Genomic DNA, 25,426 nt, shown 5'->3' with positions numbered 1-25,426 from the left:
ACACCTGACCTGACCCAGACTGTTCCCAACGAGCTGGCTGCCGTCGGTGTATGAACGGTTGGAAGTCGCTTTGGACAAAAAAGCATCTGCAACACCACACAACAACCCAGACTCCGCCCGCACCCTGTCCAATAGCACCAGCCTGAATGTGAAGAACGCTACTTTCTAATTAGCTTAGCATTAGCACAATCTCTGTCCAAACCCAGCAGGCATTCTCTGGAGAGCGGGGATCCTTATAGCATCTAATACGGATTAAACTCCCATCGCCGAGGAGACCCACAGAGCCCCAGGGAGGTCAAACCACGACCTATGATTACCATTCTGTGTCATGTCCACCATTTTGTGGTCTGTCTTGTATAAACTGACCCCCCGTTAAAAAGCACAGAGTGAGTCACATCATTCTCCTCAGAAGGTCGAGGGTCAGAGAACGGCATGCTGGGAAATCCAAATATGTTTAATGGTTGTAACGAGGCAGCCCTCTAACCCCCGACCCACACACACACACACACACACACACACACACACACACACACACACACACACACACACACACACACACACACACACACACACACACACACACACACACACACACAGACACACACACACACACACAGACACACGCGCAGAGACACACACACACACACACACGCACACACACCGCACACACACACACACACACACACACATACACACACACGTACGCGCACACACAAACACCCACACCGGAAAAACAACTCCTAGATAGCTCTGTGCTGACAAACACATTACAGATGCTGCTGTGACTTTTCCAAGTCCTGAGAACAAACAGATATTTTCACAAGGTTTAAACGGAGGCCTTTCAAAAGATGTAAAAAGCAATATGAAGAGATACATACAGTATGTTCACATAAAAACAGACCATGCTGAAGTCCACTGAGGTCTACATGGATACAGTGAGGAGGGACGAGACAACAGTTATATGATCCATGGATTATTTCAGCTATCTCAGAGTATTAAATACTGAACCATTTTAAAATAATGGACATAACAATTGAAAACATCAAAAACATAAAGCCATGATAAGACTGAATTTTAAGTGTTCATCGGCATAATCAAAAACCTTTTTTCGGTACAGAGAACAAGAATACAACACATTTCTGAGGCCAGAGGGGAATTTACTTAAGCCCTTTATATGATAACTGACTAACATTGTAATTAACTGTAATTGTAATTAACTAACCCTAATCAACCTATGGAGCCCAGGAGAAGAGATGTGATGAGAATAGTAGACAAGAGAGGAGAGAGCAGGGAAATCTCGCACTGTGAAAGATCCCCCTTATAAATAACGCTGATGTGTTTGAGGGAAACAGCCTTTAAAGGTGTACACCTCAGACGTAAGTCAATCTTCTCAGTGTATTTTCCCCAAAATCAGAGTTGATGTTGCAGTTTCCATACTATTAGGTACTCAAAGTACCTAAGTACCTTTTTTTTTTAAAACACTGCCCTGTAAGGTGACCTTGAGTGCTATTAAAGGCGCCCTCATTAAAATCTATTATTATTATTATTAAAGTTTATCACTGTCCTAGAAAATACCTGACGGTGTGTATGTGTATGTGTGTGTTTGCGTGTGTGTTTGTGTGTGAGTGTCTGTCTGTAAATCAGTGTGTGTGTGAGTGTGTGTGCGTTTGAGTGTGAATGTCTGTCTGTGAATCAGTGTGTGTTTGATTGTGTGTGCGTTTGTGTGTGGATGTCTGTCTGTGAATCAGTGTGTGTGTGAGTGTGTGTGCGTTTGTGTGTGAGTGTCTGTCTGTGAATCAGTGTGTGTCTGAGTGACTGTGTGTCTGTGTGTGAGTGTCTGTCTGTGAATAGGTGTGTTTGCGCGCGTAAGGGAAGGACAGTTGAAGTGGGAGGAAAAGGATATTTTTTCCTACGCCGTCCTGGGACGGCTTCCTCCCTTCTCCCCCTTTTGTTACACAATATACACATACACACACACGCACACACACACAGGTACACGCAAACACACTCATCCACTCACACACACCCTGCCCAGCAGTTTAAAAATAAGCCATTGTTATCCTCGTATGAGACTGAGACATTTCTATATGAATGTAGCAGAGCTATGCAGAACTGAAACCGCTTGCTTGTAATAAAATCCTTGTTATTATTACATTTTGAAAAAGGATTGCACCACAAATCACGTAATCATAAAAGACTGACCACTAAAAGTGACAATTTAATAAACGATAATGATCATTTAATGATATAATTATAATCATCGGTCATGATAAGAATTAATGGTAGGCCTTGACATCACACAACTAAAAACACAAAGTCTGATCTGCTCTCTCCAGGCCTTACATGGAGCAGCAGGATCTGGTTTGGTTTGATCTGATTTGACCTGGTCTTGTTTGGTCTGGTTGGGTCTGCTCTGGTCTGAATTGGTCTAGTTTTATCTGGTTTGGTCTGGTTTGGTTTCATCTGGTCTGGTCTGATTTGGTCTAGTTTTATCTGGTTTGGTCTGGTTTGGTTTGTTCTGGTTTGGTCTGGTTTGGTTTGATCTGGTTGGGTCTGGTTTGGTTTGATCTGGTCTGGTCTGATTTGGTCTAGTTTTATCTGGTTTGGTCTGGTTTGGTTTGTTCTGGTTTGGTCTGGTTTGGTTTGATCTGGTTTGATCTGGTCTGGTTGGTTCTGGTTAGGACTGGACTGGTCTGGTTTGGTCCGGTCTTTTTTTGTTTGGTATAGTTTGGTTTTCTGATTTGGTCTAGTTTTATCTGTTTAGATCTGGTTCAATCTGATTTAGTCTGGTTTAGTGTAGTTTGGTTCAGTCCGGTTTGATTTATTCTGGTTTTGATTCGGTTGGGCTGGTTTTGATTTGTTTTGTCAATGCAACTGTCAAAAGTAAAATCTGTTGTTCTGGATTGGTTCAGGCACGAGCTATTCCTGCTACACAGCGTTGCTAGGTTGCTATGGTACGTTCTCATGCAGGCTAGCAGGCTAATCCAGAGGTTTCCAGTGGTTCAGACTCCGCCCACTTCCCCAGAGTTCCGACAGCCTCTGCTGTTCGTGGACCCCGGGTCTAAAGAGGCCCCCGGCGGTCAACAGAGGCCCCGGGTCTAAAGAGGCCCCCGGCGGTCGACAGCGGCCCCGGGTCTGAAGAGGCCCCTGGCGGTCGACAGAGGCCCCGGGTCTGAAGAGGCCCCCGGGGGTCGACAGCGGCCTCCGAGGGTCGACAGAGGCCCCGTCGGCCAGGAGGGAGTACGGGACCAGACTATTTTCCCATCGTCGTGTCCAAAAATAGTTCTGCGCCGCTTGGAGCGATGCAAACTACCCCCCGTTCCCCCTGACACCACCCTGACCCCCCCATCCCTCGACACCACCCTCACCCCCCCCCCCCCCCCCCTAGAACCTCATCACCACCCTCTCCCCCCTCCCCTCAACACCACCCTCGGCCCCCATCCACTTAACACCACCCCCCCGCCCTCCACTCAACACCACCCCCCCACCCTCACCCTCAACACCACCCCCGCCCTCCCCTCAACACCACCCTCAGCTCCTCACCCCCACCCCCCTCCCCTCCCTCAGGGGTTAGTAAAAGGGAGGGCCTGGGATACCAGTATGCTACCCAGAATCCCTTTTTTCGCCCACTTTTTAGCCAATGACATTTTGCGACAATTTCATTTCACATTTCCATATCAAAATGGGAAGTACGCCCAACACATCAGTCAATGATTTAAAGAGAGAGAGAGAGAGAGAGAGAGAGAGAGAGAGAGAGAGAGAGAGAGAGAGAGAGAGAGAGAGAGAGAGACAGAGAGAGAGAGAGAGAGAGAGAGAGAGAGAGAGAGAGAGAGAGAGAGAGAGAGAGAGAGAGACAGAGAGAGAGAGAGAGAGAGAGAGAGAGAGTATAATGGATGGAGAGATGTGTGGATAGGGCAATAAATAATAGTGGGTGTTTTTGTGTGTCTGTGTGTGCGTATTTGAGTGTGTCAATTTGCGTGCGTCTAATTTGACTTGCAACGGCCTAATTAAATTTAGCAGTCTGGTTTTGTTTTGTTTTATTATTAATACACTCAATCATCTCTTTCATTTAGCACCACCTGTCACGGGCACCGTCATCACTCACTCTTCCTCCACCAGTCCAGCCCTCCACCCACAAACAGACAACAGTCAAATATGGAGATGAGGGGGAGATTGACACACAGATTTGAGAGCGAGACAGACAGAGGAGACAGAGTAGAGAGAGAAAGAGAGAGAGCAAGAGACGGACAGATAGACGGACGGACAGACAGACAGACAGACAGACAGACAGACAGACAGACAGACAGACAGACAGACAGACAGACAGACAGACAGACAGACAGACAGACAGACAGACAGACAGACAGACAGACAGACGAGAGAGAGGAGAGAGTATTTAGACAGGCATAATTTATTTGTTCTGCTCATAGAGGAATCGAGATACTGGGGGAGTGAGATCTAGTAAGGAAGAGGGGGCGGAGAGGAAGCGAGTGGGGGAGAGCCATGCTACCCTACTGTATATTGACTCCACTATTGTCCTCTTATCACAGCTCATCTGTTTATTTGTGTTCTACTACGGTTCATCCCTTCATCTTATCTTACTGCTCTCATTCCATCTGATAACTTGTCTTATTTCATCTGATAACTTCTCTTATGAATCTACAACATATCTGATCTGACCTGATCTGAACTAAACTGGACTGATCTGATCTGTTTCTTTCAGATATAATAATAATAATAATACATTTAATTTAGAGGCGCCTTTCAAGACACCCAAGGTCACCTAATCCTTCACTTCAGCTTTCAGATTATTATTGAAATGACCGACAACAACTTGTTTTACAAAAACAAGTAGACTCCTCCCTGACACACTGAGATACACACACACACACACACACACACACACACACACACACACACACACACACACACACACACACACACACACACACACACACACACACACACACATTGGTATTCACAAACACACACACACACACACACACACACACACACACACACACACACACACACACACACACACACACACACTCACACACACACACACACACACACACACACACACACACAGTACACCCACCGGTATTCACAAACCCACACACACACACACACGTACACACACACACACACACACACACACACACACACACACACACACACACACACACACACACACCTGTATTCACAAACACACACACACACACAAACACACACACACACACACACACACACACACACACACACACACACACACACACACACACACACACACACACACACACACACACCTGTATTCACAAACACACACACACACAAACACACACACACACACACACACACACACACACACACACACACACACACACACACACACACACACACACACACACACACACACACACACACACACACAGACACCCACCCTCCCTTCCGACACCCCCGAACCCCCCATTCCAGAAATAGTCTGTTTGGTAACTGAAGTCGCGGGGCCCCAAAATAGTCTCTTGAGCGGGGTTAGCCACCTAGCTAAAGGTTAGCCACAAAGCTAAAGGTGGACTAATCTGGGCCCAGCGAGGCCGGAGCAGCAGCTAATAATACAGGGGGGGGCAGGACAGCTGTCTGGCCGGGGCACGCTGTCCTGGACACACTCTCTCCATGGGGGGGCGCTTTCCTGGCGACCCCCAGGTCAGGTCGAGGGGAAGTCAGTTGACTTATTTCGGGCAACAGGAAGAGAGAGGTCTAGCATCGGTTCTTAACCAGGAAGCAGCGAGGTTCGCTTGTGGCTTCGGTTCAGCCCAACGTTTCCGATGGTTTTACGATCAATTATCCGATGACCTTGGTGACCGGGATCAACGACCTTGGGGGAGTCGTCATGGTCAAGCGGCCCGGGACATAAAAGCACCGGCCAATCTTAACACAGGATGTTGTTCTGATCGACCAATCAGAGGCCAAGGCGGCAGGTCGCCCAATCAAACCTCGGAACAACGGCACTTGAAAACCTCACTGTTTTACGAGGGAGTACAAGTACATCCCATAATGAAAGAGGGATGTGATCTGAAGTCATTCTCACGGCGGGCAACTCATAAAAACCTCTAAGTCTACTGGGAGCAGAAATAGAAGATAATAACCACTGAAATAGGAAGTGTATACATGAGTTTGGTGAGAAAATGGCTTCCTCTAAGCGTGTGTAAGGGCTCGGGTCCAGGGGAGGGGTTGACAGAGGCAGATAAAGGGCGACCCGGCTCTGAGCGCTGAGAACGAGCCCACCTCCTGGAGACTCCCTGACCTTGTATCTTCCAGAGGGAACAGTCGGACTCTGCGTTGGGCCTCAGGGGAGCCGCCCCGAAGAAGACAGCGTTTTTTAACTTCTGGAACGTCGGCGTGCCAATGGAATGTTGCTGATAGAGAGAGTGACATCACAGCTCTGTAACGCAGCGTGTTCATTCACTCATTCACCCAGGGACGGACACACACTCACCCCCCATTCCACACACATGAACGCAACCAACGTTACCTTTGCAGCATTGAAGTGTTCCTATAGTCATGACCTATGTATATGGAACTATCCACAAAGGACCACCTTGGGCTGGTAGAAGTTGTACATCAGAGATAGGGAGGAGGAGGAGGAAGAGAGAGAGAGAGAGAAAGAGAGAGAGAGAGAGAGAGAGAGAGAGAGAGAGAGAGAGAGAGAGAGAGAGAGAGAGAGAGAGAGAGAGAGAGAGAGAGAGAGAGAGAGAGAGAGAGAGAGAGAGAGAGAGAGAGAGAGAGAGAGAGGAAGAGAGAGAGAGAAAGAGAAAGAGAGAGAGAGAAAGAGAGAAAGAAAGAGAGAGAGAGAGAGAGAGAGAGAGAGAGAGAGAGAGAGAGAGAGAGAGAGAGAGAGAGAGAGAGAGAGAGAGAGAGAGAGAGAGAGAGAGAGAGAGAGAGAGAGAGAGAGAGAGAGAGAGAGAGAGAGAGTGATGAGCGAGAGAAAGAGAGTGATGAGTGAGAGAAAGAGAGAGAGAGATCTCTGAATGCAGTAGTCTGAGGGTTCATGTTGTAATTGCTTTCACTGAAACCCTGTTATATGACGGATACATGCATAGATTTTGCAGAGGACAGAAACAGACAGAGCATTACTTAACAGAAAGAGATGCTACAGAACAGAATGATCACCCTGTTATGGTGTTCTGCAGTCTTGGTAATTTTGAATTGATTTATATTAATAGTGTTATTATTTAACCTATATAGTTATACATACATGCAAGGTGTACTCAATAAAATGAGATGTTTTAACCTTAATATTAATAACAATAGTAGCATAATTAATAATACTCATAACAATATTATAACAATTATAACAATAATAATAACATATTATTATTATTATTAATAATAATGGTAACACACTTTATAATAAGTTGCCATAATAAATAGCAAACTAGTCATTACCCAACCCTTTGTTAATATTTGTTAATTGTAACTAAAATATCAATTAAAAATTGAAATGCACAAAGTAGAGTACTTTTACCTTGAATACTTTGGTACTTTGGTCAGGGAACCAAATATCTCAGATTATCAAGCAATTCCCCTCAACTCCTGATTACAACAATCGATCGTCGACAGGTTGTCTGACATGCTGCCAGAACGAGCAACATTAACCACCTTCAGTTATCCTTTTAAAATCAATGACTACCATATCATTTGTTCCACCAGTTACAAGACATTCACCATCACAAACTGACAGCGACGGAGCCTCAGCGTGCAGACACAAACCGAACACGAATATGGGTATCGCGTAAACTAGGACCGTTACTTACCGTCGTCTTTGATGGGTCTGATTGAGTCAAACTAGTGTTACTCCGAATGTTCCACTTCTCGCATTGTCCCTGGGAGACCTGGGCATTACCGGGGGTCCAGCGCTCAGCCTCCGCGTCCAGTCTCCACACCACAGTAATGGAGAGATGACGGGAGGCGGTCCTACTTTACTACACCGCCGCCCTTAACTTTCCTCCCCGTATGCATCACACACACACACACACACACACACACACACACACACACACACACACACACACACACACACACACACACACACACACACACACACACACACACACACACACACACACACACACACACGCACGCACTCACGCACATACACACGCACACACACGGAGACACGCACACACGCACGCACGTACACACACACACACACACACACACACACACACACACACACACACACACACACACACACACACACACACACACACTCAACAAGTGCTCTGGCCTTTGGTCAAAGTATTGGTTGAATGATCTGCACTAACACGTGGTAGCCTATATTATCCTATTTACGCCCTAATGTGAAGCCATTGGTCGTTAAAAAAATTTTTATTGAGAAAAAAAATCGCAATGCTTTCATGGCCTATGTAGTCACTGACATGCTGTTTTACTCATGGTTAGGATAATAATTAATAAAGAAATAACCCCATTGAGGTATTTCTGAAATGTAGCGTTTTCTCTGGACCCTTATAAACACAACACAAACATGATTCTTCGATAACTATAGACTATTACAGCCTACTTAACGCCCTTACATATAAACATGAAGGTCAGAACATCCCAACAACGAACCATTTGTGATTTACAATCAATTAACTTATCACAAAATAAAATAATCCAACCTAAATTTTATATGCTCTGTAAGGTGTCTTGAAAGGCGCCTCTAAATTAAATGTATTATTATTATTATTATTATTATTATTAAATGGGAAGAAGATGCAACATTGCCATCTGCTGTCAAATGTTGTCTGTATACATTTGACCGGTAAAACTATTTCCGTCGGCCGTGCTTTATAATTATATCTTCTATAAATACTCATGATCGGATCAGTTGTAAACACAACTGCTCATCACAGCGGGGGCCGCGAAAGGACGGGATCCGGCGTGACAACTGGTCCGACCTATGGCCGAAGCACGCCCTCTCCGTCCAATCACAGCGCCGCGGGGCCGAGAGCACGCCGCGCCGCGGCAAATCAGCGCTCCGCTAGGATCGAGCACGCGCCCCACCTTGTTTCGGTCACGTGACACGATTACGAAGATGGTGGAAGTTTCTTCGTGAAGCCCAGAAAGACCCCAAAACAACCAGGAAATTAGGGGTGAAAGTTGACTACAACGCCACGTATCGGGTTCAAACTCGCCCACCGGACACGGGTAAGCGTTGGGTACGGGATTGGTCATTGATCGGCAGCTGTATCGCCTCGTATCGATCCCGCCGGGCTTTTAAAAGCAGCCGTGATGATGACTCCTCGGCTAGCCCCGGTAGCTAGGCTAGCAGTGGATCAGATTCAACACGTAAAGCTCAACCTCTAGCTCCAAAACGGTGATTCCTATCCTCACTAGACGGGTGTCGTGTTTGGTGCCGAACACCTTGGTTCGGGCGTGAGTTGCTCATGGGCTCCCATCACTCCTGGAGACATTAGGGTGTTGTTTATGTAATCCTGGTTTGAGTGTGTGTGTGTGTGTGTGTGTGTGTGTGTGTGTGTGTGTGTGTGTGTGTGTGTGTGTGTGTGTGTGTGTGTGTGTGTGTGTGTGTGTGTGTGTGTGTGTGTGTGTGTGTGTGTGTGTGTGTGTGTGTGTGTGTGTGCGTGCGTGCGTGTCTGTGGATTTGGCTGTCACAGTACACAGCTGTTTGAATAAGTGATACGGTGGTGGATGTGGTGATCAACGAGGGTGAGATGAGCGTTTGCATGGCGGCTGGTTGGAGCTGGATGTCAGATGTCAGCCCCCCAGTGTGTTGTTATTGTGAAAGGCCTGTTCGACTCCATTCAGCAGAACGCAACATGTGACGGCACATGAAGTGGCTGAGGAATAGTGATCGATGTGTTCTAACGTCTGGTCGATACACATAGTCACTGTCACTAGTAGTCGCATGGTACGCAACATGTGACAACACATGAAGTGTGTGTGTCATGGAGATAGTGATCAAACTGTTGTTCTAACAGTGTATTCCGTCTGGTGGATAAACACAATTCGGTCTCTGGTTTCAGGTTGATGACGGCTGATCTCATATCATATTGACGCAACAACTAGGCCGAGAGAGAAGTTACAGAGCTGGTCCGACATGTTTTGACCTGAGCAGAGATGTAATATAAGATGTATACGAATATGTAGAGGGGATCTTTTTCTCAATGCTTCTCGATTGTCAACGTTCAATGACTAATTTATATTTGCATTAAAAGTGCGTATCTGTAGGGGTCTAATCAGGCGAGTGGCAATGCATCTAATGTAGACGGGAAACCCCCCCCCCCCCCACTACACACGCATTAACGGATCTATTTATGCTCTTGTACTAAAGGGGAACCTTTTTGTACAACACTGCAAAATGGGTTTTGTTTACGTGGAAAAAAAATCGGAATGTGTTGCCTACAAAATCGGAGGTTGGAAGTGGGCACTCAAACTGTTGATAATATAAGTTATTGAAACCAAATCGAAATGATTTTAGACTAAATAAAATGCTTGTAATGAATCGTCTTGTCTATACCAGCGTATCTTAAATCTAAGCAATCCCTCAGCCTCATTATGCCCGCTTGTCAGGCAGATAAGTCAGCCGAGTCACAATGAATTATTGACCGGGACCAGGGAAAGTTTACCCACAACGCTGGACTCCTCTCCTCTGCCACGCATATGTCAGACGCTGTGGAGGGAGAGGAGCCATGTATTATTCACCCTCAACATCAGGGGAGAGCGCCACCAGACCCAGCCAGGGAACGCTCCGGTGTGACGCCGCAGCGTTTGTTTATGTCGGGGTCTTCCTTGGCTGGCTCAGAGTTAAAGCTGGGGTAGGCGATTTGGAGAGATTTGGAGATTTTTGTTGGTAGCCAACTGAAAAACAACCCAGCCCTCCCTTCAGGCCCACCTCCAAATCCACTCCCCCAAAACGTGTGACGAGCTTGCTAGCTTTAGCCGGCCACTCCCCTAAAACGCTCGACTAGCTTGCTAGCTTTAGCCGGCCACTCCTCCAAAACGCGCGACTATCTTGCTAGCTTTAGCGATAGATCTGCCTAGCTTTGTGGTAAACCACGGTAATGCGCAAAATCTGGCTTGGTAGACGGAAATACAATCGTTTTTTTGGGCTGGTTGAAGTGATCGGAAGGGGCTATTGGAGGCCCGCGACAGACGAAAATGAAGGATTTTTTCCAATAAATGTATTTATTGAAACGTCTGGTTATTTAGACTCAGGGAATTTTAGTCTGAAAAAGAAAATCCCTCGTTGTTAATTAAGGATCACAAAACCTGTTGTTTTGTGATGTAGAAGACCCTGCTAAAGGTATAAATAACGACGCCTAAACAAACCATACACGTAGCATGGTATGTACAATAGCATCGGCCCATATCACGTTTAAATGCGCTGTTCAGCTGATACAAAAGGACCTTCTCCATCAGCGGTGCCGACCTTCGACCTTGCCGTGTCATTTTACTGCCAGTGATTGTGTGTTGGCACTGGCCGATTACACCTCATGGCACTCTATGGCATCGAGACAATGATAGGAATGTTTATCTGCGTACTCTCCAGTTTCTGGGCTTGGCTTCTCAAGAATAGTTTTCTGCTGTTGGAACACCCTCCACCCCCCTCACCCTTTTTCTTCCCGTTAACATTAATATTTTTTTTGAATGAGAATGATTTGCATTTAACTAGAGGAGACCTGTTCTAGTTGCTATGGAGACTTGAAGCACTTCACTCCTGAGGGCCAATAAATTACCCATATGCAGATGCTTAGACAATGGCGACGTATGCGGCGATGTAAGCTGTATAATTTGCTGTCAGGCGTCTGGCTCAAGGACTCCTTGGCAGCCGTTGGCTGAAGAATCCCATGGCAACCCACTTGATTGACAGCGGCCTACCACCACCACCACCACCTCCACCACCACTACTATGGTTCTGGCCTGGTTACTGTAAACTGCTCGTGTCCAAGTGGAGCCCACACCCCCGGCTGCACCCCTTTGCTCCTCCTGCTCATATTGGCACTAGATTAGTCTCAGATCCAGAAGTAAGACTATAGGCTTTATCTTCTTCTGATGGGAACCTGTACAGCGCCTGAGCTGGAAAGCAGAGCGAGAGGGGCAGAGCGACAGGGTTTCCTGTTGTTTGGTGACAGAATTCTTCCTCCAAAGCGAAACTCATCGCTGTGTGGCAAAGGGAAACTCATCGGTGAGTGGCATTAGGCACTTTTCGATGACGATTTTAACAAAAGTTTTCCGACGGGGGATGGATTCTAAACACTCGCAGACACTTCATATAAAGACGTCGGTGTCATGAGACGTGACGTTTTAGCTTGTCATCCGACGACACCGGCCACCGGACCACTAATGATGTTCACCGGCAGTGCTGAGGGAGTTTCTGTTCGCGGTGGGCCAAGGAGCGATACCACCACGATGGGAGCAGGATCCTGTCCCTGCAGTCATCAGTCCTCTCCTGAGGGCAGAGATGAGCGGTCAGCCCCGTCCCGTCTGTGGTGGTTCAAACCGGTCGGGTGGCTTCCAGTGGTTATCGCTTCCACGTAACCCACGGCAACCGGTCCCCGCCCCCCCCCCCCCAGCAAACAACTGAAGCAATATTGAAGCAAAATGAACTGAAAGGTCCCGGTCACTCCTCTCGTCAGACTTTAAGTGTAAAGCTTCAGTACGATGTGTGTGAGACCAGTGTTAGCTTGACGGTTACCCTTAGCTGTCAAGCTGTGGTGTGGAGACCTAGCTTGACAGTTGACATTACCCTGCTGCGTCAGCTTGTGTTGTTCTGATGGTATCTTCCAATCTGCCGGCATTTAGATTCCTGTAAACAATCAAAGCGGACGGAATATTCCAGATGCCTGGGGAGTGACTCAGCCCGTACAGACGTACCTCAGTCATCATGGCGTTTGCTCGACACCATAAGCTGGTCGTGTCTCGCGGTCGCCTGACGTCCGTGTTGTTGATATAAAAGCTTGTATTTCTGTTGGGTCGTATAGCTGTAGTGTGCTTGAGATAAGGCAGACGGCGTGACTGGCTCTCTACCGTCAACTACACTCTATCCGCCCAGCTTGGGAGCATCAAACACACACAAAAGGAACGTCTGCATTTAAGATTGGGCGGTAAACCAGTGCAATCTGCTTTCCTGCAGCTTTATTCTGAAGCATAGAGCCAATGTGTTGCTAACGCTAATGCTAATGCTAACGAATTGTTCTGTGCTACAGGCCCTCTTCCCAGCCCTATGTCATGGCGAGTGGGGTCGCCATGCCGGGTCATACCAATGGCTACCCTATGAAGGCACAGCTACAGATCCTTGGTAAGATTTAGCTCATAGCCTAGCCGATAGCTTAGCTTATACCTAGTCGATAGCTCGGCTAGGAAGGGTCTCGCTGGTGTTTCTATGTACAGAATGATGAATGGTTTTCACTGTGTCTGTGTGGGTGTTGGTGTTTTTGTGTGTGTGTGCTAGCCAGCCAGCCGAACTACATTCACCTTTTGTAAACCGTTTATTGTTTTTTTCTCTTTTTTATTTTTATTTGTCTTTAATACGTTTCATTCAAACGCTCATATATTGCCTCCATCTGTCTCCCTCCCCCTCTATCTGACTCCCTGCTCTCTCTCGCTCTCCCTATCTCCCTCTACCTCTCGCTCTGTGTTCCAGTGCTGTCTGCGAAGCTGAAAGAGAACAGGAAGAACTGGTTCGGTCCCAGTCCCTACGTGGAGGTAACGGTGGACGGCCAGTCCAAGAAGACGGCCACGTGCAACAACACTCACAGCCCCAAGTGGAAGCAGCCCCTCACTGTGTGAGTCACGCACGCATGAGCCAATCACAGGGGGGTCCCCATGGGAGGTCAGCCAATCACAGGAGGGTACCCAGAGTGGACAGTGTGTGTGTGTGTGTGTGTGTGTGTGTGTGTGTGTGTGTGTGTGTGTGTGTGTGTGTGTGTGTGTGTGTGTGTGTGTGTGTGTGTGTGTGTGTGTGTGTGTGTGTGTGTTCTCCTATTGTCACAGTAGTAACGTCAGGCTGGTCTCATGGGGAGTTACGTTTTTATCGAAACATTGTTTCACATTATTTGAATGTTTGTTGAAGCACGCTTTGACCCCGACTGGGAATGTTGAATATGGGGAAGTAGTTTTCCAGTAACTGTGTGCAAGACTATCCTGAAAACCAGATTGAGCACTCCGGGGGAAAAAGTGCTTAGTGTCCAAATATCAATGGCACATTGTGGCGCTGGTCTCAGATGGCTTCACCCTATCTCAGTGTTCCTGTCCCACGGTGGACAAAGCCTGTGTTCAGCCACGGCACAGCCATTATCTGAGTCCTGCCGTGTGATTTACATACCCAGGGTGGTGATGGCACCGCGGGTGTGTCACCTGTGACGGCTCACCCTCAACCACCTCTACCGCGGCACCGACACACTGCTGTCCTCTCCTCTCCATGGATGTTCGTGTGTTGTCTCCTCTCCCCTCCCCTCTCCTCCCCTCCCCTCCCCTCCTCCTCCTCATTGATTTTGGGTCAGATGAACCTCCATATGTTGTCTCCACTGACCCCCTGCGGTGTGGCCTTCCAGCCCATCAGGTCAGGCCTGTTGAGAGGGTAGCGGGGGTGCGGTGTCCGAGGCCAGGGTACCTCGCTCCAGAACCCCTGTCGTCCTGGAGATGGATGGTGGGGGGGCAGGAGGGGGGATAATCTAGTGTAAATATGACTTTAAAAGGAAAGTATTTATGAGCTGGATCGGGTTGGGGAGGGGAGAGGAGCTGGAGGACAGAATGTGTGGGGTGGGACTTGATGTGCCCTTTTGAGGAGCGTTATGGAGAATTATCTCAGAGGAAGAGTTAGGGCAAGCCCCCTTTTGTTGATATCCGGTGGACCTCTGGCCTAACGCTCTCGACGTAGTTCCTTCTGTTCTTTTGAGAGGAGCTCTCTGCCCCACCTCTCAAATATAGTTCTGTTTTTGGCACCCATGGAGCAATGTGCTGCTTCTTCTTCAGCGGGAAGTCGTGGCTTGCCCAATCATTGTTAGTAGTGACTCAACCATCTGGCTTTTGTAAGTCATATTGTTCGAGAGAGAGAGAGAGAGAGAGAGAGAGAGAGAGAGAGAGAGAGAGAGAGAGAGAGAGAGAGAGAGAGAGAGAGAGAGAGAGAGAGAGAGAGAGAGAGAGAGAGAGAGAGAGAGAGAGAGAGAGAGAGAGAGAGAGAGAGAGAGAGAGAGAGAGAGAGAGAGAGAGAGAGTGAGTGAGTTTTAGAGGCCGGCCGTCTCTCAGAGAATATATCTTGGTCTCATCATATCCACACACCAGGTGTACTGTCCACACACCATTAAATGTAATGCTAGCCTGTCCGGGCTGTGCAGTACCTCCTGGATACAGCTAAGGTTTCAGGGGGGGTCCAATAGGGTTGATCCAGGAGATATTAACACGTGTATACCAGGGGCTAGCGGTTGGAAACTGAACCCCACAAATTTGTTCGCCTGGCCTCACCCTGGCCTTCTGGCCCTCATAGTGGGGGGCATGTTGTACCAAGACTCGGACCGCGACAGAACAGACCGGCCCCCTGGGGGCAGTGTGTTCTGTAGTGTCAAGACTCAAGACTCCCTTGTTCAGAGTTCACTTAGGCTCTGCATACACCCCACGCACTTATTGTATGTTGTGTACGTCGTTGTAGCCTGGCTATTGCCAGACCAAGCTCAATCGTAGATTTCATGTTGGTTTTGGGCAAGCTACTGTCATTCTCTTCAGCACAAGAGGCGTGATCGATGGGCCTAGTTCAAATGACTCTGTCTGTACGCAATTGGCTGTTTCTCGTCGCTTCCGTGACGTCATTGTGTTATACCACATAGCGTGCCAGGGGGGGAAAAAGGCCAGCTTGGTGATTGGCTCCTGCAAAAACGTATCGAAACTAGAAAGAAATGTGTTGCTCTTCTCCAGACCCTTCTGAAGGGCGAACTCAAATCGCCGGCAGAACGGGCGGGACTACCCAGTCTATCGTCCTGGTACTTAATGGAGGCACTGATTGTATTTTGTACGTCCTTGCACTTGAAAATAGTCCTCAGAATTGTGTAGCATCTTCTCCTCCTAGCCATCTTTGTTGTGTACGGGAGGAATGGAACCTAGTGATGGTTAGTGCTTGGCACTTGGATCTATGAACATCCTTACCGTACCGACCGCGATATTTCGGTGTTTCTCTTTCTTCTGACAAATGTACTTATTGTAAGTGGCTTTGGATAAAAGCGATTGCTGAATGCCCTGAATGTAAACGTAGTGTCCGGGTCATGGGGGAACACGCCCCTCATAGTGGGGGCGCGTTCCACCATGACCCGGACCATGACCCGGACCAGCACCTGGTCCCGGGTTGCCAGGTGCTGGGCTCTGGACGCCCGTCACATACGGAACGTATCGTTAAAGCTGGGGAGAAGGTCATTTTCATTCATTCATTTTCATTCATTCCTTTGGAGGACGCCTCGATCCAAAGTGATTGCAGAGAAGGCTGGTTTTAGGGTGGATCAGGCTTTAAGGGATATGCTGAGATACTATCTGTAAACTGGGGTTTAATTCAGATGAGTTGTTTGATTCCATCAGGAATCTTTGATCAGATTCCTGATCAATTTGGAATTAGACTGATCAAACTCGTCCAGATCTGGGGCCAGTTCACAGATATATCTGATCAAGCCTTTAAGGATGCTGTCAGGTTGAATTTAGGACGTTTGGCTATCGAACCCGGTACCTTTTCAGCTGGCATTCCACATCCTGACCACTCGACCATCCTCCCTATGGATCTGAATGTTGTTCCATGTGTGGTGGGTTGTCACCCAAATCGGGCGACGTTCAGTTCCTCGGGGACTGTCAAGCCAAGCTTGGCTAACGTCTTGAGTCAACACCGTTTGAATGCTAGCCAAATGTTGTTTGCGCAAACGGCAAAGTGATTTCATTTATTACACAGCATCTCATGATAAAATATCGAACAATAGCTTAAATTCAAAACCTTGGTTGCACGGAAAGCCAGCCCTATCGTTATTTATGTTTTATTTTTCTTCTTTTGAGTAGTTATATTGGGAGGGCATGGTACCAGAACTGCCAGGGGATTACGGTTAGATGCCCATTGGGGACCCATTCAAATAATGTATCCACTCATGGTATTTTAAGACACTTTGGATGACAAATCGAAATGTAATCATACAGTGCTTTTTTTTGCAATAAAAAGTGCTTCAGGCAAACAACACAACAAGGACTGTGTTCAGAATGATCTGAGTTACATTTATGAAGAAGAATTAAAGACAATTACGCTCAGAGTGATTCAAAGAATCATGTGTTGCTCCTCCTCCTCCTCTCTATGATGATTTGTCACATGAACATCAGTGTGCGTTGTCTCCTCCTCTCCATCGATGCTTGGTCATATGAACCTCTGTGCCTTTGTCTCCCTCTCCTCCTCCTCCTCCTCCTCCTCATCGAAATTTGGTCATATGAACCTCTGTGGCTTTGTATCCTCCTCCTCCTCCTCCTCCTTGTCCTCGATGCTTTGTCATATGAACCTCCTGTGTCTTTGTCTCCCTCTCCTCCTCCTCCGCCTCCTCCTCCTCGATGCTTGGTCACATAAACCTCTGTGTCTTTGTCTCCCTCTCCTCCTCCTCCTCCTCCTCATCGATATTTGGTCATATGAACCTCTGTGGCTTTGTATCCTCCTCCTCCACCTCCTCCTCCTCCTTGTCCTCGATGCTTTGTCATATGAACCTCCTGTGTCTTTGTCTCCCTCTCCTCCGCCTCCTCCTCCTCCTCCTCGATGCTTGGTCACATAAACCTCTGTGTCTTTGTCTCCCTCTCCTCCTCCTCCTCCTCCTTCGGGGGCTCTGCAGCATCGTGACCCCGTTCAGTAAGCTGGTGTTCCGCGTGTGGAGCCACCAGACCCTGAAAGCAGACGTCCTGCTGGGCCTCGCCACGCTGGACGTCAGCCACACCCTCCAGGCCAACCAGATGAAGAGTGAGTGCAGCCACACGCCTCGTTTGTACGCACGTACGTGTGGGGTCCGATCCCCCAATGTCCGCAGACTACCAGTGGACGTTGACCCTTAAGGACATAAATAGGAATCCATTGAGAGTTGCTTCGGGTGTGTGTGTGTGTGTGTGTGTGTGTGTGTGTGTGTGTGTGTGTGTGTGTGTGTGTGTGTGTGTGTGTGTGTGTGTGTGTTGCTCCTTACCATGAGAGTAGTTGAAGGAGTAGTGTAGGGACTGTGACACACAGCGTGAGAGCTTCAGAGCAGATGGAATACATTGTGTTTGTGCTCATGTGATTATCTCTCACTCTCTCACTCCCTGGGTGGGTGAAGGCCAGCCCTGTCACTCTCTCTGACTGTGCTTGTGAGTCTGTGTGTTGTGCAATGCCAAACTGTACTCCGAGACCACCCCCCCTAAGCCCTCTGATGGCATAAAAACATGATATGAAAGGTAACACACACCCGCACGCACGCACGCACGCACGCACGCGCGCACGCACGCACGCACGCACGCACGCACGCACGCACGCACGCACGCACGCACGCACGCACGCACGCACGCACGCACGCACGCACGCACACACACACACCAACCAAACATGCTCCCCGACGGTTATGTTGTCTTCTTTGTAAACCATCTACCCGTGGAACCTTCCAGAACAAAGTCTGCTCCCAACATCAACAGTGCACTTTGAATGCCTCGTCACAAACGCCTATCAACTGGTAATAAATATAATAACAATCTTATAAATGCGAGCCTGTTTTTGTTTGACTATGGCCCGGAGGGAACCTGAGCCTGCAGCTGTCCTGTCTGGCCCCAGATCAGCTGACACCTCGGACCGCGTCAGCTGACTCGCGGCTGCAGGTTTATCTTTTTTATTTTTTCTGGCGTTTCAGAGTTTGGCTGAGCTATTGAAACGGTGGGAGCAGACACTGAGTAGCTATTCACCGGCGGAGGTGGAGGACTTTGGTCGGACAAACACCGGGCCATGGCAGGATGCGGTGCAGTGACGCCAGGTCACGCACGCACGCACGCCTGCTGCTTCATGCGTGTCTCAATCTCTGACTTATCTCGGCGGACCGCTTGCCTTATTACCCAGAATTCAGTATGCAGACCACCCGTTGGCAAACGGTTAAAGAGTAGACAAATACTCTCACTTACTCAATCTGCGCTCACGCACGTTCTCATGCTCACTCTCATGCAAACTCTCATGCGCACTCGATGCTCTCGCGTACACTCTGCTCTCATACACACTCCCTGCTCTCACGTACACTCTCTCACACACGCTCTCGTGCACGCTCTCTGCTCTCATGCACACTCTGTTCTCACGATCACTCTGCTCTCATGCATTCTCTGCTCTCATGCACCCTCTCACGCACGCTCTCTGATCTCCCGCTCTTTTCTCTCGTGCACGCTGGCCGTCTCACTCCTGATGTGAATATCACATGTCAGGGCGCGACATGGGCTCCCCCCCGCTGCTGCGCCCTAATCACGTTTGTGTCAACTGTTAACGAGCATTGGTTAATTGGATAGGAAATTGGCCCCAGATTGAACCGTTTAACGGGGAAACAATTATGTGTCTCCTCATTTCCCTACGGGCCTAATTGCTGTTGTTATGGGGTCTTGCCTTTCTTCTGGGGCTAATGAATGGTTGTGTTATGGTGTCCTGTCCTCCCTTTGGGGCTAATAAATGGCTGTTTTTGTTGTCATCATTTTGCTGAGTGTGTGTGTGTGTGTGTGTGGGTGTAATCTAATACTAAGCCCTGGAGGGCTCGGTTACACAGAACTACAATATTTACCTTGTCGTGTGTGTGTGTGTGTGTGTGTGTGTGTGTGTGTGTGTGTGTGTGTGTGTGGGGGTTGTTTGCTGCACATCTGACATCTCTTTCTCTCCAGTCGGGTCTGACTGTACAGTCTCACCTTGTAAATATCTCACCTTGGTCGTCAGCAACATATTATTATTATTATTATAATATGCGTTGTTGTCCTAATTAGATGAGAGTCAAAAAACAACCTCTTTACTGGGCAGGCTTGTCTGCTGGTTACTCCCATGATGCACTGCAAATGATTGCGTCTTAGTTCATGGATGCCTAGCCAATAAACACTAATCCGGCGAACCAGGAAGTAAAGCAGCGCCAACATTGCTGAGTTGCTGGAATCACCAGACTTTCCGTGTTTTGCTACGGAGGTAGTGTGTTGGTCCCCGTAGGCGGTTGTTGCTGATGCAAAATGTTCTCCCTTTTCTTTCGTTTTTTTTTTAGTACATTAGCTGTTCAATTATGCTGGGAAGTACATGCTTTGTCTGTGCAGGCCAGGCATGTGAACCCTCTTGCTGTTGCATCTTTAATTGTGTACAGTAGTCCTGCTGTATGGCTACAACACTTCCCTCGGCCGGCCACGCAGTCTCACACACATACAAGAATTTTGCCATCTTCTCTACGTATGGTTCCTGACACATTATGGTACGAGTTCACTGCCTGTGAAAACCTCAAGACACATTTGAACCTGATGAGCTGATCTGCGATGGCGTGTAGTATCTGGCCGATCCATCCGGAGCTCATATAATTCTGACCTTCAATCAGTGCCCTGAAGTTTGTGTTCTGAAGCTCATCGTATGCCAGACGATTAATAAAAGAATCCTGAATACCTGGTGGTATTCAGGACATGTATTTTATTGCTACAACTGCTACAACTGGTCGTGGTTAGCTATTTGCAACTTGTGAAGCTCGTGAACATATTAGCAAACACAGCTAGTAATGGCAGCTAGGTTTTATTGTTGTCATCAGTTAATACACATCTTAATACATTACGTTGTCAATAAATTACCTTCATCGGTAAGTTTTGGCCAGTGCCTGACATCATCTATCCAATTTTCCATGTTGTTGTTTATACCTGTCACTACGAAAAGCAAGTATTTTCTGCTCAATCAAAAAGGTTTAAAAACTGCTTTCTCAGCCTCGTCTTCTTCTTTTATTGGTGGAGAACCAGCGCCACACAGTGGCCTTGAACATGTACTACAGCGTTTCTACAGCTAGATGCGTTCTCGCAATGAGTCCGTCTTAACGGAGATAATCCTATAAGATGGTTTTTTGCCCGTGTTGACGGGGCCTTAAAGCCCAGTGTCGATCCCTAACAAGGTGTGTACCCTTCCATCAGACCACACGCCCAGCTCGTATTGGACAAGGGCTAGGTCGCAGCACCCAGGGTACAGTAGTAGGAGGAGATTAGAGCAGAATGCAGCGTCAACATAATAGCCGCGTGTCAATAAAGGTTTCTATGAGAAGGGACGGCCCGGCCCTAGGCTGTCATCTCGGTGACTTCAGCGGAGAAGAATGTGTTCTCGGGGAGGAGGATACACTAAACGGTCTGTCACAGGCGAGGAGCTCCGTCGCCATGGCTGCCGGGGGACTGTGTTGACGGTGTGACGTCATGACTGCGAGGTGCAAGGGAAATCCTGCTGGTTTGGATTCCTGCTGTTCATTGGCCTAACTTTGTTTTTCTCTCTGTTTTGTCTCACACACCCTTCTTCTCTCTCACTCCCTCTCTCCCAACCGCACCCCCTCTCATCCCATCTCATCCCATCTCTTTCTCCCTCCCTCTCTCTCACCCCCGATCTCACCCCTTTTATCATTCTCCTCCGTCTCCCTCCCTCTCACTCACCCCTTTTATCCTTCTCCTCCGTCTCCCCCTCTCTGTCTCATTCCGTCGGTCACACCTCGATCTCACTCCAACTCCAATTTCACTCACTCTCTCGCCCTCCGTCTCATAACTCCTCGCCCTCCCCCTCTCTCCCCGCCCACCCACGCATCTCTCTCCCCGGCCTCCCCTCTGCCCCCACCTGCCATCCACCTCTCTCCTACCTCTCCCCCTCCTGTCAATCTCTCCCCTACCTCCCATCCATCTCTCCCCCACCTCCCATCCATCTCTCTCTCTCCCCCCCAGTCTCTGAGGTGGTGCAGACTCTGAAGCTAAGCGCCGACCGGGAGCAAACGGACGTGGTGGGCGATCTGTCCGTCTGTCTGGACGGGATGACCGTGGACCCAGAGGCCTTCGCAGCAGCCCAGGCCAATCACCACGGTAACCCCCCCCCCCCCCCCCCCCCCCCCCTCCTGCAGTTTGACTCACCCCTAATGAGCCCCAGCCCTGGTGCTCAGACGTCGTGTGTCTGTGTGCATGTCACCAAGCGTAGTTTGAGCACCTGTTTTTACATGCTACAGTGATGGGATAGTGACTCCCATGTCTGTTTTTGTGTCCCCTCAGCGACGACGAACGGGGAACCCCAACACAACGGAGACCCCCCCGCGGGGTAAGGGGTGCTCCTCGGCTCACTTTGGGACCAAGGGCTCCGAAATTCGCTTTTTAAAAACATAATTCATACTAAAACATGTGATTACCTAGATCATGTTGAGGAACTGAAACATGTGATGCCTCCAACATTCTAAGGAACTGAAACATGCGATACCTAGAACATGCTAAGGAAATTAAACATGTCATACCTGGAACGTGCTAAGGAACTTAAACATGGCATACCTGGAACATGCTAAGGAACTGAAACATGTGATATCTAGAACATGTTAAGGAACTGAAACATGTGATACCTAGAACATGCCAAGGAACTGAAACATGTGATAAACTACAACATGCTAAGGAACTGAAAGATGTGTTATAACCTACAACATGTTAAGGACCTGAAACATGTGATAACCTACAGCATGCTAAGGGCATAAAGCTGTGTTTAACCTACAACATGCTAAGGACCTACAGTACAGCTGTCATACCTCCAACATGCTAAGGCCTAAAAATGTATTTGTTTGGTTCCGGTTTCCGACCGACCCTGTCAATTTAAGTGCGACCCAAATTATTTGATGAGCTTTAAAAAAAAATAATAATAATAATAATTTGATACAAACTATAATTACGTTTTTGTACAGCACCTCTTCATTCTGTACAAGGATGAGCGAATTTTCTAATTTTTAAATGAAAACAACCTAGCTATCATTCGCTGCCGCTGGAAAAATAAAATAAAAAAATAAAATAAATTCCCTACCTACCCATGTCCTCAACTGACAACCAAACTTTTTTTTTTTTTTTTAGCTCTAAGGGCATAAAGCTGTGTTTAACCTCCAACATGCTAAGGCCCCGATCTGTTTCTGTTCAGGCGCAGCCGGGACGGCTCCCCGGCGCTGGACGAGCTGGAGTACCGCTCATCCCCGAAGGCCCGGCACGCGGTCAACGGCACAGGCTCCTCCCCCTCCCCCTCGGTGACATCAGAGGGCACCCGCCCCCTCCGCCCCCCCAGGCCTTCCAGGCCGCCTCCCCCGACGCCCCGCAGACCCGCCGCCTCGCCAGGTGAGAGGTCGTGTGGGTGTGGCCCGCGTCGTGACCTGTCTGGCCTCCAGCCTCTAACAGTGTAAACGAATGGACCAATCAGGGCTCGGGGGGGAGGGACTTGTAGTTCAGGCAGAGCTGCAAACTTGTCGCTTTTCGGCGACAATCGCCGTTTTCTTGGTCAATTTGGTCATTCACGTGAATCGTGTAGAACCGGAGAGTTTTGTTTTTTTGGGGGGGGGGGGGTGTCCAGAATTGCGAAAAATTATTGGATCGTTCTTATAATTGACATTTCTCTGGGCCAATAGGAATCTCAGCACTTGCTTCAGAATCTTTCTTATAATTGACATTTCTCTGGGCCAATTGGAATCTTGAAGCACACAGCGCCAACTGAGCTCGCCATTGGATGAGACGGTCGCCTACCGCTCATGCGCGCCAAACAACGCAAGAGAGCTTGCGAAACCCTCGTCCAGAGGGGTGTTCCACGAACGGAGGTTTAACAAACACTGAGTTAACGCTGAACTCTAGGTTGATTTACCCTGTGCCGACTAACCCAGAGTTTTCGGTTCCACAGCAGCGGTTATGCATTAGTTCAATCAACTCGGGGTTGGTTAACACAGGGTTGTGCGCGTCACCGCCAAACCTAAAAAGACGTGATGTATGGATCATGGAAACCCTGATCGATATGGCGAAACGGGCCGCTTATTTCAATGAAATGGAACTCCAGGTTCTCCTGGAGAGCTATGACGAGGAGAAGGACATTATCTCAAGAAAAGGGAACGCTAAAGCCTCTGCAACCCGGTGAACCAAAGCCTGGCAGCGGATCGCTGACCGCGTAAATGCGTTAGTTACACCTCAAAAGCATGATCCTTAATATTTGAGCCATGAATATATAAATATCCCAGTTAAGCATTCTTAAAGATCCTACCACATAACCCCTTTCTTCTAAAAAAATATGTACTCCGATGGCTTCCAAGCGGTCAGCGGATCAAGTATAGAAATGAAGTATAACAAACATAAAAACTGGTAAGCTTTTGCCACCATCGTATTGGTATAAATTTTTTTAAGCAAATCGTGAATAGGCCGACAGTCGGCAGACTGGATCTGGCCCTCAAATTTTCTTGACCCCGGTGGAGGAGCTGTTAATAAACATAAATTCAGGGCGCCCTGGCATGGAGGTGGTACCTGGAGGTACCTACCTCCTCAGAGAGTCAGGGGCCATACCCCACTGGTTGAATGTAGGTTTTTGTGTTTTCTTGTATTTTAGATTTTTTTTGCCTTCGAAGTAACACATGCAAACCATGTGCTTGCCACAGCGCATACTATTCCAAATGTTTCTTTTTTTGGTAACTGGGTAGAAAACCTAAAAGTGACAATTCATCAACTTCACAGAATAATAATTATTTTTGTCTCTCCAATAATAAGAGACAAAAAAAAAATTGGGACAGTTGTAAATAAAATATTTTTTATAAGCCTTAAGGATGTTTTGACATTGTTTTTTGATAAAGAGTTTTGTTAAGTCACGCTTAGAGTAGTGTCATTTGTATATTACAACAAAAAATCCCCCCGTGACACTGTCACCTTTTTTCCTCTGAGGAGTTTGCAGGTCTGTTCAGGGCGAAGCAAGGACCACGAAACTCTGGATTCTACAGAATTTCACAATGGCCGCCCCCGAGAGGAGTGTAGCAATCCAAACCTTTTTTATTTGAATGACACAGAATTACAACACTGAGAGATGAACCGCGCCCATATAAGGAAATCAATGGATGCCCAGCCAAAGCAAGACTTGCGCTCATTGAACCTCTCCTCCTATTTTTATATTATTTTCCCGCCATGTTATGGTGCTATTGGGTAATCTGCGCATTAATCATGTGCAGATGTGAACTCCCATTGAAGTATGGGTGTCTCTACTTGCGTTTATTAATAGAACTACGATGATCTCGTGTGATGGGGTTTGACCCCGGCCGAACGGATGAACCGTATCATTACACTTTTTACATTTTACATTCAGGGCATTTAGCAGACGCTTTATCCAAAACTTTTATCCAAAGCGACTTGCAATTGTTCTTACTAGGGGTGTGCACGGGTACATGTGTACACG

The 25,426-nt window shown here is 47.8% G+C and overlaps 2 protein-coding genes across 5 annotated transcripts in view; one reads left to right on the top strand and one right to left on the bottom strand.

Moving 5' to 3' along the window:
- The window catches only part of LOC115551109 (calcitonin gene-related peptide type 1 receptor), a 20,360-nt gene extending 12,354 nt beyond the window's left edge, over nt 1-8,006 (bottom strand). The window contains exon 1 of one of the 2 annotated variants that reach the window (XM_030366664.1): nt 7,818-8,006. The gene's annotated coding sequence lies outside the window, so the exon portion shown is untranslated. The remainder of the gene's footprint in view (nt 1-7,817) is intronic. The other variant, XM_030366655.1, reaches the window with a different exon arrangement.
- A 1,057-nt stretch (nt 8,007-9,063) lies between these two features.
- Nucleotides 9,064-25,426, top strand: part of itchb (itchy E3 ubiquitin protein ligase b) — a 33,893-nt gene continuing 17,530 nt past the window's right edge. For 2 of the 3 annotated variants that reach the window (XM_030366096.1, XM_030366089.1), the window contains exons 1-7: nt 9,064-9,213; nt 13,233-13,324; nt 13,670-13,811; nt 17,859-17,983; nt 21,940-22,074; nt 22,258-22,303; nt 23,156-23,346. In XM_030366096.1, the coding sequence (XP_030221956.1) occupies nt 13,255-13,324; nt 13,670-13,811; nt 17,859-17,983; nt 21,940-22,074; nt 22,258-22,303; nt 23,156-23,346 (709 nt within the window). In that variant the 5' untranslated portion in view covers nt 9,064-9,213; nt 13,233-13,254. The remainder of the gene's footprint in view (nt 9,214-13,232; nt 13,325-13,669; nt 13,812-17,858; nt 17,984-21,939; nt 22,075-22,257; nt 22,304-23,155; nt 23,347-25,426) is intronic. The other variant, XM_030366106.1, reaches the window with a different exon arrangement.

The sequence above is a fragment of the Gadus morhua genome, chromosome 1 (genome assembly GCF_902167405.1).
Source record: "Gadus morhua chromosome 1, gadMor3.0, whole genome shotgun sequence".
NCBI lineage: Eukaryota > Metazoa > Chordata > Actinopteri > Gadiformes > Gadidae > Gadus > Gadus morhua.
This window is presented reverse-complemented; position numbering and strand designations above follow the sequence as displayed.